Below are 16,273 nucleotides of genomic sequence, written 5' to 3' on the forward strand. Positions count from 1 at the left end.
AGAAAAATAAAATAAAATGAAAAAACAGACTTTCACAACTAAAATTTAATTTTCAGAGATTCTGTTGGATGAAGAAGTTTCTGTTCTTCATCCAACAGAAACTCATGACATTTTAAAGCTGAGCTGGAATTTTTGTCTTCAAAACAGTGCGTGAAGAAAAATAAACAAAATAAAACATGGTTAACATTCAGGAATGAACCCAGTGTTTCCAGAAAGCAGGAGATTGAACTGGAGCTTCAGCTCAACCGTCTGCTGCCAGTTCAGGTTTGTCATGAATGTTCATTGTGTTTCTTTGTATTTGAATGTTCAGTATATGTAGCTACAATAAATTAGCAACACAAATGCTTTCGATTTTTTTCTCCAATGAGAACTTGTTGCAGCAGCTGAACATGAAGTGAAAGAGAGCGATGCCATTGAAACGTCACCATGACAACGCCATCCAGGAACAAAGATGAATCTCTGTGGAGAAGATAAACTTAGATAAACTTGCAATTAAATCACCATGTACACCATCATCATCATCATCATCATCACAATGATCATCTTCATCATCATCAGTGACCTGGGTTCTCAAAATGTGAGTGAATGAAAGTAATTCTGAAATATCTGTACAATTCCAGTACATAGATGCAATTTTCTCCGTACAGCAAATATCTGATTCTCACCTGATGAATCCTTGATCTCCATCCGGCTGCTGCCTCCCGACTCAGATCTACTGTGAAACCAGATTGATTTTAAATATGTGGAAAGCAGAAAGCAACTTCAGGCAGAAACTGATGAGTGTTGGATTTATTTCTGGCCTTAGCCAATGTGATGGCCAAATCCTTGGCCACACTCTGTCAGTAAGTTTTATGCATAGTTTATATTTCATACAAACAACAACACTTCAGTTTCAATAAAAACATTTATTAGTTGATTTGGATACATTTGTTCTATTTGTTAGCGTGCACATTTAGTTAACATATGTATTTATGTCAACTTAAAGTTAATTTTGTTTACTTAAGATTAACTCTGTTTGTTTTCCCATTGGTACTTGCCTGCCTTGGAGTGCCAGACTAATGATGGGGCCCAGGGCTCAGCAGGCTGAAATACTGATTGGACTGAACCACTAGTTCCTGCTGGAAGAGGGAATTTGTAGTTTCTTTTGTTTTGATTAGTTTGTATTTAAGTAAATATTAGTATTTAAAGTTTATTAATTTTGATTTTCATTTAGGTCTTTAGTTTAGTCAAACTTAGCTGTACTGTTATTTGTTTTGTGTTGTTTGTAATTGTATTTTGTTTAGTTACCACTATTGTGTTTTAGTTTGTCAGGTCAGTTATGTTTGTTTGTGCAGCTGGTTTGTTTACATTTTTGCCTGACTTCAGTTTTGTTTCTTTGACCTCTTTTATGAGCTCAGTTTATCTTGGTGTTTGAAATTTTTTGGGTTAAAATAAAAAAAAACTATTTTTCTAATATGTCCTGTGACTCCTCCTATTTTTAACTCCGTCCATCACAGCCAACAAGCATTGGATGTAAAACATCTTGTTAGCTTAAAGCTGTTTTGGATTCACTGAGCAATCATAAAACTAGTCATTTAACTAACTAGTCATTTATCAAAACCTTTACCCTACATGATTGGTTTGGTGGATAAGACCAGTTTATTTGCCTTTTGGAAATGGCTAATTGCTGAACATTTATTTACCATAAAAGCTAAAGTTTGTTTCCTGAGTCCGACCAACACAAAGTGGAGCAGAACTGGGAGTTTTATGAAAAATGTGTTTAAGAATCAAATTTATTTCAGCAAACGTTTCAGCTTAAACTCGAGTTAATGGAGTAACCAGGATCGAGGTGTCATGGCCGCCTGAGGATGAAGAGCAGGATGAAGGTGCTGCTGCAGGACGAAGCATCTCGGGGTTTGAACCTGAGGGGCAACGGAGATCAGAGAGCAACTGGTCATCACCAAGTCCAAGGAACCACAAAATATCTAGAATGTTCATTATTGGATTAGAAGAATAAATCTGGAATTTCAGCTCAATGTTTGATCAAATGTTTTAATAAAAACAGGAAAGTCCTGAACATTGTTCAGCTTGAAAAGTTTTAAAATGAAACTTTTTGGTCACATAATTCAAATTCACAGTGAAGCTTAAAATCTGATCCTGAAATATAATTAATCTCCAATCATTTTCTCTAAAAGGGAAAAATAGATGAAAAAATACTATTTTGAAAACAAGACAAGTTTCTATCTCCATCTGGGTAAATAATAATAATAATAATAATAATAATAATAATAATAATAATAATAATAATAATAATAATATAATAATAATAATAATACCAGCTGCTGATCCACTGTTGATCTACATTTGATAACTTGCTGCATCCCGGCTCCTGCTGCTGCTCTTCATAACCATCAGAACAATTCATGTGTTCACATCCTGCTGTTTTCATCACAAACATGTTTGAACATTTTATTATATTTCTACTCAGCTGCACGTTTCTTACAGTGTGATAATATTTCACAAGGATTTCATGTTTTCTTATTGTAATTCTCTTCTGTTCAAGTTTCTATTTGGATTTTCTTGTTTTAATGTTTTCTAGCTGTGTGAATCTACATGCGTACATTAACCTCTAATGAATGAATGAATGAATGAATGAATGAATGAATGAATACTTCATGAATTAGCCGAGCCGTCGTTCTGATGCCGTTTTAGATCGATCCTCACGTTACCGTCCCTTTAAGTATTAATCAGAGCGTCGGGTTGCTTCAGTCTTCTGCTTCAGCAACAAAAACAGTTGAGTGGAAAAATCGTTGCACTTTTCTTGTAACTGACAATCAGCTAACAGCAATAAAATATTACAGCAGGGGAAAAAAACAAGGCAACACATTTAAAAGACAAAAAGAAAGTTTGTGAATCTGTTAGTAGAGCCATGAGAAAAACTAGAAACATCTAAGATGAGTTGAAAGTCATTTAGAGGGAATGAAGCTGATGGCCAAATGCATTGAAGAGCCATTCGTCAGACGAAACGCTGAGCGTTAGCATTATGCTAAGAGAAGAGCAACGAGCTGAGAAAACTCCGGCTGGATTGGATCCCGTTCCAGAGAGGTTGGAGGTTTTAGCCTCAGTCACGTCACAGCATCACCTTTACATGAAGACTGAAAACACAAGCTGGTTTGTCAGCTTTGAAGACTGAACTGTCCAAAAACAAGATGGCAGCTAGATGGAAACTTGTAAAGATGGATTTGAATGAAGCAAAAGTTTTCTACAAGAATCTCCTTTAAAAGGATAAATGTGTCGGTTTGGCAGCTGCAGGTTCTGGAAGCTGAAGAGAAAACTGGTTCCTCTGTAGAGTCTGATTGTCCAACAGTCTGACAAAACTGGGTCCCAACAGAACAACAACACAGCAGCACATCTACAGCAAAATGGCCTAGTCAAAGTCAAGATCCCAATCTCACTTCAATGCTGTGTGTGCTTCAGACCTGAGGAAGTCTGTGCAGAAACCAGCTAGTGAAGGAGTTCCTGCTGGACAGAAGATGCCAACAGGATTCAGTTTCTAACTAAACAACTCGAGTGTTTTGACTGGAAGGTCAAAGGTCACCGTCTCCCCCTGCAGGTTGTGTTTGCTGCTGTGATGATCCCATTCACTGCATCTGGGATAAACTGGAATAGGAAAGCAAAACTTACACTGTGCTGTGAAAAAGGAGCCTCAAAACGGCCTAGTCAAAGCTCAGACCAAACTCCAACTAATAATCTGTGGGGAAAAGAAAGATTGAACACGAGAGTCTCTGAATCTTTGATGCAGTGAGGTTTGATAAATGGGAATAAAGGCAACGTTTCCAGAAGTTTATTGGTAAAATGTGTTGGAAACATAAAAGATTTTCTTCCAATTCAACATTTTGTTTGTCGGTTCAAATCCCAGTAAAATACATCAAAGTTATTTGGTGCAAAATGAAAACCACCAGACCTGACATTTAAAAACCACTGATTTCTATGTCTTTGTTAATTGGTCGGATCTTTAATTGATCACTTCGGTTCTTCCTGTCTCACTGCAGCTGTTTTCTGACTTCCTGTTGTCTTTCTCTTGTAAAAATCTGTTTGGTGCGTCTCAGTCTGGCTTTGGTCTCAGTGATCCTCAGGCTTTTCGATAAGAATAACTTCTATCTGCTTCCTAAGAGCTTCTTCACGCCGTGCTGCACATAGAGCTACACACACAGATCCGCTCCAGCAGCAAAGTCTTACAGCCTGAATCCAATTACAGGCTGCAAAGCTGCAGAGGGACAAGAGTTGCTGCCGGCGTCTCAGCAACCTGTTGCTGTGGAAGCGGTGGATCTGGGCGGGTCAGAGAGCCAACAGAGATCAGAGCAGAGCGGCCGGGTTTCTGTCGGACCCCCGTGGCAGCGGCAGTGGTACGGCCCGCGCTGCCTGGAGGGACCGGCCAATGGGCTCAGCGGGTTTTCCTGTTTGCTGAGACGAGATGAGCAGAGGGATCCGACCGCAGCTACTTCCTGTTTCAGCTGCTTCAGGTCATCAGACGAAGGACGGCAGCAGGTTTCCCTGACCGCTGGGAGTCAAAGGTTTGCAGAACCTTTTAAAAGTCAAAGGTCCGAAAGGCTTCAGGTGGTGTAAATGTAAATGTGTGGGTTTCCTGATCCTGAGGTGGGTTTGCTGTTAATGTTTGGGTCTGTTGCTCGGTTACAGAGCGGCTGATCTTCATCACTTTGTTCAAAACCTGAAACTAATTGTCAGTTTTAATAACAACAACCTTCATCAAATCATTTGATCTAAAGCAAAATGTCAATAATTTGACTCTCCAGAACACAAAGAGGCGAAGCGCGGTGCTGGGTCCGGTTCTGATGCAGGTTCTGGTCCAGCTGGGCCGCCTGTTGTTGCTGTTAATACCGATAAGCCTGGAAGTGATGATGGAGGCACTTTGTGTTTGTGTTCACGGGGCCGGTGGGGGCCATGGGGGGGTCATGGGGGCCGGTGGGGGCCATGGGGGGGGTCATGGGGGCCGGTGGGGGTCATGGGGGGGTCATGGGGGCCGGTGGGGGCCATGGGGGGGGTCATGGGGGCCGGTGGGGGCCAGGGGGGGGGTCATGGGGGCCGGTGGGGGTCATGGGGGGGTCATGGGGGCCCACATGCTGCTGACAATCAGGTTGATGAAAGAAATAAATCTGAAGCTTTTTGATCCAAATGATTTTCTCTGAAACAGAAACTTCTCATCAGCTGATTTTCAACATCAGTGCAGAAAATTAAGAAATGAGTAAAAATGAAAACCAGTTGAAACAAGAGCAGCAAAGAGGAGAAACATTTAGAGCAGAAAGTTGCTGAAGTCTCACCGTCTCCTTCCCAGCTCCCCTCACTGTCTTCTGCAGGGAAACGGCGCCACCTGCTGGCAGGTCAATCATGTTCACAAACTTCAGCCTAGATGAGTAACGAGTCATGTGACCTCTGATCCCCCGCAGGCTGACAATGGCTGCTACCTCTGGGAAAACACACACCCACACACACACACATATCTGTGTGCTCTCTGCTGACCACGGAGCTGAAGGTTCAACTAAAGTGTAAAAATTCAGGTTGTGAGCGGCTGATGAAAGCTTCACTCCTTCATGTCTCCTGCTGGTTCTCACCAGTTGGGAACTGGTTCTCAACTGGTTCCCAACTGGTTCTCAACTCTTGGTTTCAGAACTGGACCTTTTCCACCTTGTCCAGGATTCTGGTGGCAACAAAACACTAGATTACAGCCAGGACAGAAACTCCTCCCTCGTCTCAAATCCCCGTTATAATCCCGGAGGAAATCTGCTGCACACAGCGAGGCGGTGAGGAAGAGGAGGGAGGAAGGCTTCTGCCTGCTTTCTGTGAGACCAGTGAAACCAGTGAAACCAGTGAAACCAGTGATGGTCTCTTAAGTGGTTCTGGGATTGTTGGTAAGTTTGAAAGTGACAGTTTTTGTTGAGCTCTGGTGTTGATCTGGACATTCTTCTTCATTCTTCCTCATTCCTGTGGATTGTCTCCACGTTTCTCGGCCCGTTGGTCCAGTTGGGATTAAACTGGAAAAAGGTCAGCCGCTGTTCAAATGACTGGGGCAGTTACTTGACCCGCTGCAGCATGGGGTTCATGATGCTAATGCTAATGCAGAGCCTGTGCTGACAAGACTGAGAGTATCTAAACATATTTAATCGTATTTAGTGATTTTCTTTTGCTTATCTGAAACTTTTCAGCAAACTGATAATGAATGTCTGACTGCATATTTCTAATGTTGAGATGGTTTGATTCTTGTTTTGCTGCTGAGTAACCCGGGAGACTGGTTCCACCAATAGCCACCTTGTGGATTAGCATTAGCACCAATCCTCTCTATTTTGATAGGACTTGTTGATAACTGGGCAGCAGCTTCAGCTGAGCCTGTTGAGCCAAACTCAGCTACAGTTTGAACATTTAAAAGCTGATCTCTGCTGAGTCAGATTTCATCAATTTTCTCAGTTTTATCAGAAAAGATGGTCTTTTATTCTGAAGTAAAACTATTCAGTGGAAACTCCTGCCTGAACTTTATGACCTATAAATTTAATATTTGGTCATGTGAAAAAATGTTAAACTTACAATTTCAATACACTGGATAAAGTCCAACCAAACATCAACAATGTTCAAATTTAACACCACTTCATTCTGGATGCATCAAAGTTCTGGATCTGTAGTAATTAATATGGAGTTTGGAGTATTTGGAAGTCGTTACTTCAGCATAGAAATATTTACTAAATACAGAGAAACAACCTGGAAACAAACAGAATCAAGCCCACAAGATTCTGGAGAATTCTGATTTTAAATTCTCCTCCCTGATCTCCCAGCAGTAAACTGGGAGTCTATCTGGGTTTGGTTGCTGGGATCTTGACTCTACTGAAGGCAACCCGGTTCAGGATTCTGGGAGTAAACAGCGTTTCTTCTCCATCCTGCAGGATTTCTGAGGCAGAGCAGCCGAGTCCAATCGAGTCCAACAGAGACCAATAGAGTCCAGTAGAGTCCAATAGAGTCCAGTAGAGTCAAATAGAGTCCAACAGAGTCCAATAGAGTCCAGTAGAGTCCAATATAGTCCAGTATAGTCAAATAGAGTCAAATAGAGTCCAATAGAGTCCAATAGAGACGCGTGTCTCTCTCTATGTTTCACAGAGGTTGAAATCGATTGAAGTTTTGTGAATAAGAACTCATGAAAGATGCATCACAACGTTTTTAATCTGCTGGATATTTTATCCAGAGCTGCTTTACATCTTGTGTTGCTGCAGTGACTGGAAAGGCCCCAGTCTACTGGAACACAACCAGTATAGATGTCTCAGTTTAGTGGGAAAGGCATCTCTGCATTCCTTTGCTGAAAGAATGCAGCCTGGCGGGATTCAAGTTGAAACCAGGGCAGGTAAACTTTCACCTGGCTCAGGTGTTTCACCTCAGGCTAAGATCTACTTTAATATTCTGTAGAAAACCAGGTTTACATCACATGGAGCTTTGAGCATCCTTCCAAACTGGAGGTTGCCGTAAACCAACAATTTCACCAAAACTTAGTGAATAACTGCCAAGCCCCGCTCTTATTTTGAAAGCACTGCTGTTATTTTGAAAGCCCTCCACTATGTCTCTCATTGGGTTAAATTATTTGCAGGTCAAGGAATCATTTGAGAAACTTCCAGGTTTTTCTGGTGCCAGTTGGATTCAATTAAAAATCATTTTATTGATATCAAAGCCAAGTGAAATAATCTGGATTACAGATTATTTAACCAACCTAAAGGAGATTCCCAGGATCATCATGGAAACCATCCAGTAGCTTCCTTTGGTTCAAACAACGATTCACTGATCAGTTTAAGTTTAAATGAGAAGGAGTTGTGCTGAAAGCCTCTAACTGGAGTGAATCCAGTTCATATTCCTGATTTTAAACTGGATTCTGCTTCTTCCCACTGATGGTCCCGTTTCTGCCTTCAGGCTGAAATGGTCGATGTGGCGTCACGACCAACAATGCCGTCAGAAAACGAGGTTCATGTGGCCAGAAATTTTCTCTCCAAGATCTTACGCAGCTCCATGAGGTAGAGAAGTTGTGTCCTGTAGTGGGTCCAGTCTGTGCTTGGTCTTCATGTCAACGACTGGTTTTAGTGGTGATCACTGTGACAATTACATGTTTGTTACTTGGTTACTGATTGCATTGTGGCTGTGATGTGATTTTGTGTTTCTTAGGAATGTAAATCTATTTCATGGTAATTCCAGCTTCGATGACATTAATAAGACATAATAGATGTTTCCATCTTTAGCCACATCATGTAGAGTCTGTCTTTTCCTTTTCTCTTTCTTTATGTCTCATTTTTACTCAAAATGACTACATAACTCAAAGTGTGCGCTTTTCTTATGCTGTCCAGGAAGAACCGCTTCAGGGGGTGGGTTCACTACAAATCATTTCAGTTACATTTGCTCTGTTTCTGTAAATGATACATTTCTTTTCTATAATCCTAATTATTACCTAGAATTAAAATGAACGATGGTAACAAGTGATGCTGGAAGCAACCAGTGAACTGATAAAGTGGCAGAAAGCTGAACTGTTGAACTCTGCAGAGTCCTGCCGTTTCTCTTCCTGTGGAAAACTGAAGCTAGTTTGGATGTCAACGGCTCGGCGTTGTGTTGACTCTGCAGGAAAAATGATGCGGGCGTCCGGCCTCATTCCTGGCACTCCTCCAAGCTGACAGAAGAGGAGTCTGAGCCCGCCGGGTCCCAGGCCGCCGCAGCGCCGCTCTGGCAGCCAAAACATGAAGCCAGGTTAGAAATCCAGGCTCAGCTTCCTGCTTTCCTCCATTTAAATGATTCAAGAGTTGTTCAAGCAATTTTCTTTATCAAAAGGTCCAAAGACTCAACTAAGACTGAGAAGGATCAACACAGCAATAAGCTCAGCTCAGTGAACAGCATGGAGAAACTGGCGCGTCCTTCCCATCCGAACCCGCCGGGTCGTCTTTCTCCGCCTCAATACATGGGCGGCTCTGAAGCCTTTTCTGGATCAGGAGCTAAAAGAGACTCAGCCTTCAGCTGCTTCTCTGGCAGCTCCAGTCCTCCTGTTCTCCATTCCAACATGTCTGGAGGGAAAGGTGCCAGCACTGAAAACATTTTCTTTAAGGGTCTTCAGAAAGAAGGACCTCAGCAGAATGAACCAAAAAGATTCCTGCAGCAAACTCTCGGGACCGGAGGCTGGCAGGGGCCACGGGGCGAGGAGCAGTCGGCATCTCGGGTTTCTGCTCCAGGCGGAGCCGGTGTCGGCCCAGTGTGGCAGGTACCAGAGAGGAAAAAATCCCAGTCCCCTCCTCCTCCATCACTGCCTCTGCGTAGTGACAGCTTTGCTGCAACCACGGTGTTTCCATTCTCTGGAGGTCCAACAGAAAGTCACAGCAACTCTTTTGAAAAGCTGACAGAAAACAACCAGAACTTTCTCCGATTTCAGAAGCAGCTGCACCCCAACAAACTCTTCTTGTCCAGCAGTGATGTGAGTCAGCATTATGTCCAGTCTCCTACCCACCACAGGCAATGCAGTGATGAAAGCCCCTTCTACCTTCAGAGCAGGACGGCTCCACCAACTAAGACTCAAAGTGTTGGGAGCTACTATCGGAGCCTCCAAGATCTGCCCTCTAATGCCTTCAGTCGAAAACACACTCAGCATTCCACGGCAGCCATGACAGGAAAGGACAGCGGAGGGCACAGCCAACACCTTGGCCCTTCAGGTAACCATCCAATGCAGACTGGCGAGGCCAGACAGAGTAAAGCTGGGGGATGGAGAGAAGAAACAGAGAAATCCCAACAGATGAACAGTAGTGAGTCAGGTTTTCACAGCTCCCTAAAGGCAAACGTTAAGGCCAAACACTGGACACCTCAGGCCCAGATACCTCACTGTGAAAATCAAGACCAAAATGGGAATGGTGTGTACTATGAAACTTCTCTTCAAAGCACAGAAGAACCTTCAAAGAGAGCTAATGATGGGATGAAAAGACTCCTCGATCAGAGTATTGATCATAAAGTTGGTCTTTCAAGACACCAAGACCTGTGGATGCATCTAGAAGATCACAGAATATCAAATGTGAAAACTCCCCTTCTCCACTTCCTGGCTCAAGAGAGTCAGACGTTGGCAGAGAGGCAAGCAGCAGCTGCTACAGCCTCCAAGGATGTCTGTGAAACCACAACCAACAGCAGCGTGAAAGCAAGTCGTCGCAGTGATCGCTATGCCACTAACCTTCGTAAGGAGATCCAGCAGAAGAGAGCCCAGCTGCAGAAGAGCCGAAGCGCTGCAACCCTGATGTACGAGGCTGAGGAAGATGATGCAGAAGAGTGGAAGTCCATGGAATCCACTGCTTCCTCAAATACTTACAAGGACCATTTAAAAGAGGCCCAGGCCAGAGTCCTTCAGGCAACCTCCTTCCAGAGACGAGACCTCGAGCCCCTGGGGCCAGAGGCACCGGTTCTTCAAGCACCCTATGGGCGAATCAAAGGACGTAGGCGATTTCATCCGGCCAAAAGGACACATTCTTTCTCAGAGCCAGACAAGATAGACAAAGTGGGAGTGGGTGGAGAATCCCAAAGCGGCTCAGAGCAACAGAGAAACTTCTTTGAGAACAAACCTTGGTTTCCCAGGCCTGTGCTGAAGTCAGGTCATGGTTCAAGCCTTAACCCAAGCCAAGATGACACAAGAAAGTCAGGAGAGACCTTTCCTTCGGGAGACAGTGATCAGTCTCAACAACACACAGACAAGCAGAGTTCTGGAGAAAAGCAGGTTTTACTGGAACAGCAAAGACTGGGTACCTTCGCTGAGTACCAGGCCACCTGGAACAAACAGAAAAAGCCTCCTGATGCCAAAACACAAGGGCGATGCCACTCAGCGGAGAACATTCTAGATGCTACTACAGAAGAGAAAGGTGTTTGCATACATGAGAGATCTAGATCCTCACCTTCTGCAGACTTCTACACACAGGTGAGCAAGATTATGTTTGGTGTGATGTTTCAGAAACAAGCCAGGCTCCATAAGGTTTGGAGACAAATGTTAAAGACATGCACAGCTTTAGACATATCCAAACAACTGCTGTGTTTATGAAAATTAATGAGAACAGTTGATTTGAATTGATTCAGATATTTTATCTGTTCCATTCTGCTTTGAAATGCTAAACATGACTTTTCTTTTCAGAAGATTTCCTCTCATTGGAGAGATTCTCAAACACAAGAGAGCAGTTTGGCCACCAGGTGAGGTTCACTGCCTGGTACTCCCAATCTGCAGGACATTTAACCAAGTAATTGCTTTCAAAACATTTAAGAGGATTTTTCAGGTTTGTGCACCAATTTTCTCTGGTGATCAAAGCCCCAGTGAGGACAGGAAGTAACGGATGGTTAGGGTAGAACGATGTTCCCTGAACGCCACCAGGCTGACCTCCTCTAAAACTGAGGCAGTAATTCATGCTAAAGGAGACCCAACCAATTACTGAGTGCAGCCTAATTTCTAGAATATCCTTTCTGTTGATCAGATGCAATATTCTATTCTTCTGAGACACTGAAATTTGGGTTTTCATTCTTTAAAAGCTAGAATCATCAAAATGACTAACAATAAAGGCTTGAAATACTTCCCATATGTGCGACAAATCTAAAGGAGTTTTACGTTCCGAAAGGAGTTACAAGAACCTTTTCACAATATTAGTATCTTGAAGACATACCTCTAAGTTTGAGGCCAGGATTTTAAACTTTTGGTGAAGGAGTTCAGGACTCTTCATCGTCCATTAATGATTGAGGGATGGAACGGAAGACGGGTTGGTTTGGTCTCTGCTTTATGGTTCATCTCTTTCTTCAGCATCAAAGTGTTTGGTTTACTAGTTTGTCTCTGGATCAGAACCGGAAGACTAAAATCTCAGATACAAGTTGGGGTCCATTTTTCTCTGCGGACATTTTGGTTCATTTCTTGGGTTTATGTTGGAAGAAGGATTTTTCCTTCAGGTTCTGATGACATTTGAATTTTGACCTTTAGAGAGATGGCAGGGTCGCCGGACTGCGGCGCAGTACCCAGAACCACTGGGTTTTTCCCAGGCGCTGCCGACCACAGAACCAAATCCAACCTGGACGGTTCCTCCATCTCCTACGGCGCCATCGACCCAAACTCTGAGTCCGGGCCGCTGCCCAGTCATTTAGGACCAGAAACCATATCCTCCTCAGAGGAACTCCCCGTCTGCGGCCAGCTGTACTGGACCGGTTCTGCTGGTGCCGCCCAGCCCATCAGCCCCCTGCAGCCAGACCCGACCCGGTCTCCCTCGCCTGGGTTGGCTCCTCTGGAACCGCAGGATGAGCCGCAGCTCAGGTACATCCCTTCCGGCCCCAGAGCAGCTTCAGTCATTTCAATTGTGAAGAAATGAAACATTAAATGTTCATTCATTCATTATTCATCATGTAACTCATGAACACATTAAGCCTTTAACTTAGTCATATTGTCAGAGACAGCTGCTCCCTAACATCATCAAGAAGTTCATTTATGTTCATTTCATTGGAATGAAAAAGTCAAACTCCTAAAATCATTTATTGCTGATACAGAAATGTTAGATTTAGTCCTGAATGATCATAAGAAAAGCTAATTCACAGACTGACCTTAACATAGGAAAGGAAAGTTGAGAGGAAGGAAAAACTTTATCAATGTGGATAACTGTGGTCAGATAAGTTTCTAGTTTAAACATATTTGTGTTCCAGTCAATAATTCATTTATGTCTCAGCTGAATTTTGTTTTTTATCTCTACAATAAATATCTTTGAACTGTAAAAGCGACTGTGATAAATCAAGTAAAATCCTAATAAAGGAAACAGAATCAGTACCAGACGATTGAGGTCGACCGCAGGTCTCTCTCTCAGGCTTGTCGCTTTCTGCTGTCGGCAGGTCAGAATCAGAACCACAGAACCCAGCAGCAATGGAGGCGAGCGACCCGGTGAGAACGGTTCCAGACCGGCGGGGTCAGCTGCCGCAGAGCGCCGAGTCCGGCAGCCCGTCTTCTCCGCCTGCAGACCCGGCATCTCCGTTCAGCACCTGCAACCGGCAGGAACCAGAACCAGGACCTGGCCAAGGACCCGACGAAGCCCGGACCCTGCAGGAGGACGCCAAGAGAGACGAGCTGGCGAGGGACATCATGGGCAGGGACAAGTCTCTGGTGGACATCCTGGACCAGAGCGGCAGGAGGACCACCATGGACCTGATGGAGGGGCTGTTTGCCCCGGACCCGGTCCTGGAGGCAGTCCACCTGCGCAGGAGGCAGTCCGCCGGATCCAGGCTGCCCGGCACCAGCAGGTCCAAACCACCAGCTGTTCCTAAAACATCACACTTTAACCGTTTAGAGTCATGAGATCCTAAAAATGTTAGAGTGCTTCTCAGAAAAACAAGAGGTGATTTATTCACAGACCAGGGCCAAGTCCAGTCCTCAACATCTCTGCTCCAACTCACCCGGATCAGGTCAAAGACTCGTCACCGGCCGAGTGCAGAGGCGGAGGAACGCTGCTGGAGCAGAGATGCAGCTACAAGTAGCAGGACGGTTGAGGACTGGGCTGGACTGGGGGAATCCAGCTTTAACTCTCATTAGTTCCAGAACCACTAAACCAACATCAGTTTGGCGCTAGTCCGCCCTCTGGTGGAGAACATCTGGAATATCAACTACATTTCAGGAACTGTTGAGAAATGATTGTGGAATAGTCAATTTAATATAATAGTTTTTTAAAACGTAATTTGGAGCTTCATTCAGTTTAATTCAATGACATTTGCTCATTAAGTGAGAACTTGGAGGAGAGAAGGGATGTCTTTATTTCTGGTTAAGTTTAGACAATGACAATCTGTGGGACTTCCTCAGGAGAGAAGAGGAGGACGTCCTTGTCTCCGCCTCTCTGGTACCCAGCTCCTCCTACTACAACACATCTGCTCCCAAAGCTGAGCTGCTCATCAAGATGAAGAACCTGCAGGAGCAGCTGGACGAGCAGGATTCCGAGGACGAGCTGGGCGTGGATCTGGCCAGTAAAAAGGTAAAACCTGTCCTCTCATGCCCGACACGCCGCAGAGCGGAAAGTGCAGTTGTTTTATCGTATTTATGGGTTTTCAGCAAGAGCTGATGTCCAGCCTGGCCAGGAAGCTGGCGGTACTGCGGGAGGCGCGGCAGAGCCTGGCGGAAGACGTGGAGGAAAACGAGGCTCTGGGCCGGCAGGTGGACGCCACCGTCCGGCGCCTCTGCCAGCCCAACCAGATCGACAGGTTCCGCATGTTTGTGGGTGACCTGGACAAGGTGGTGAGCCTGCTGCTGTCGCTATCGGGACGCCTCGCCCGGGTGGAGAACGCCCTCAACAGCCTGGAGGACGGAGCGCCGGCAGACGAGAAGGTGGGAAAACTGAGGCCACAAGCCTTAGCTGCAGATAGCCTTGGCTACAACTAGCTTTAACTGAAGTTAGCTTTAGCTGCAATTAGCCTTAGCCACAAGGAAGCTTTAGCTGTAATTAGCCTTAGGCACAAGTAGCTTTAACAGCAATTAGCCTTAGCTACAAGGAGCTTTAACTATTAGCTTTAACTGCAAATAGCGTTAGCTACAAGAAGCTTTAGCTGCAATTGGCCTTAGCTACAAGTAGCTTTAGCTGCAATTAGCCTTAGCCACAAGGAAGCTTTAGCTGTAATTAGCCTTAGGCACAAGTAGCTTTAACAGCAATTAGCCTTAGCTACAAGGAGCTTTAACTACAACTAGCTTTAGCTACTATTAGCTTTAACTGCAAATAGCGTTAGCTACAAGAAGCTTTAGCTGCAATTGGCCTTAGCTACAAGTAGCTTTAGCTGCAATTAGCCTTAGCCACAAGGAAGCTTTAGCTGTAATTAGCCTTAGGTACAAGTAGCTTTAGCAGCAATTAGCCTTAGCTAGAAGGAGCTTTAACTACAACTAGCTTTAGCTACTATTAGCTTTAACTGCAAATAGCGTTAGCTACAAGTAGCTTTAGCAGCAATTAGCCTTAGCTACAAGGAGCTTTAACTACATCTACCTTTAGCTACTATTAGCTTTAACTGCAAATAGCGTTTGCTACAAGAAGCTTTAGCTGCAATTAGCCTTAGCTACAAGTAGCTTTAGCAGCAATTAGCCTTAGCTACAAGGAGCTTTAACTACAACTAGCTTTAGCTACTATTAGCTTTAACTGCAAATAGCATTAGCTACAAGAAGCTTTAGCTGCAATTAGCCTTAGCTACAACTAGCTTTAGCTGCAATTAGCTTTAACTGCAATTCGCCTTAGCTAAAGTAGCTTTAGCTACAACTAGCCGTAGCTGCAATTAGCCTTAGCTACAATTAGCTTTAGCTACAACTAGCTTTACCAGAATATCTTGTTAAGTCGCCTCCTTCCCCCTCCAGCGAACGCTGACCGAGAAGCGGAAGCTGCTGATGAGGCAGCATGACGACGCCAAGGAGCTGAAGGAGAACCTGGACCGCAGAGAGCGGCTGGTGTTTGCCATCATGGAGGCTCACTTGGACACCGAGAACCTGGAAGACTACCGCCACTTCATCAAGATGAAGTCTGCGCTCATCATCGAGCAGCGGAAGCTGGACGACAAAATCAAGCTGGGCGAGGAGCAGCTCAAGTGCCTGACAGAGAGCCTGCCGCCGGAGCAGAGGCCGCCACTCACGTTGAAACCATGAGGCCCAACCAGGAGTAATCGTCATGGTAACAGTAATGACCATGTTTCTCCGTCTCTCAGTTCCGACTCTCCAGACGATTTCTTCGTTCAGCTTGAGAAATTTAGAGAAAAACAGAAAGGCTGCTTTGGAACTGAGTGACTTGATTCGCCACAAGCTGGAAGTCTGACAGGAAGAGACCTGGTCCCGGTTCTGGTTCTTTCCTTCTAGGTCCGGTACACCTGGTTCTGAAGAACAGCTTGGTCGTCGCCGTGTTGCTGCTGAAAGACAAATCCTCATTTATCTCCAGCTGATTTTAATATTTAAATCAGTAATTTATTGTAGTTTTTGTCATTTATTTTATGTAAGCTGAACAGAGAAATCACTTTTTAACGGTTCCCATCATGTAACATTCCCAAGTCTCTTTTTTAGAGGGAAGCTGAAGTTCCTGGCCGGTAATCCCAAACTGAAGGAGCTTCAACACATATCCTCATGGGAATATAATCTGAGCTCACCTGCCAGCTGAGATCTTTATCCTGTTTAGCTGCAGGATCCCATCAGACCGTCAGTTCACCAAACAACAGAGTGAAAAACTGGTTGGGTCCAGTTATAAGACAAAAATCTGAAAGGTGTGGTGTGCATTTG

General features: G+C 44.4%; 1 protein-coding gene across 1 annotated transcript; it reads left to right on the forward strand.

Moving 5' to 3' along the window:
* The first annotated feature begins 2,958 nt into the window (after nucleotides 1-2,958).
* LOC122827481 (protein Shroom2-like) lies at nucleotides 2,959-16,217 on the forward strand. The gene is made up of 12 exons (XM_044110488.1): nucleotides 2,959-3,013; nucleotides 4,238-4,527; nucleotides 7,939-8,039; nucleotides 8,367-8,384; nucleotides 8,638-8,760; nucleotides 8,842-10,951; nucleotides 11,162-11,217; nucleotides 11,990-12,316; nucleotides 12,883-13,287; nucleotides 13,841-14,009; nucleotides 14,087-14,359; nucleotides 15,368-16,217. Exons 1-12 carry the CDS (start codon nucleotides 2,959-2,961, stop codon nucleotides 15,650-15,652), a joined length of 4,212 nt encoding a protein of 1,403 aa, XP_043966423.1. The 3' UTR covers nucleotides 15,653-16,217.
* Nucleotides 16,218-16,273: the final 56 nt, after the last annotated feature.

This window comes from Gambusia affinis, linkage group LG24, assembly GCF_019740435.1.
Source record: "Gambusia affinis linkage group LG24, SWU_Gaff_1.0, whole genome shotgun sequence".
NCBI lineage: Eukaryota > Metazoa > Chordata > Actinopteri > Cyprinodontiformes > Poeciliidae > Gambusia > Gambusia affinis.

Bases quoted from the DNA above. Each gene is read 5' to 3' on its own strand.
- LOC122827481 (XM_044110488.1), top strand. From the start codon at position 2,959: ATGAAGCTGATGGCCAAATGCATTGAAGAGCCATTCGTCAGACGAAAC. The intron at 8,761-8,841 runs GTTAGAAATCCA...CTTTATCAAAAG, and splicing joins CAGCCAAAACATGAAGCCAG to GTCCAAAGACTCAACTAAGA. The intron at 13,288-13,840 runs GTCCAAACCACC...GGACTTCCTCAG, and splicing joins AGGCTGCCCGGCACCAGCAG to GAGAGAAGAGGAGGACGTCC.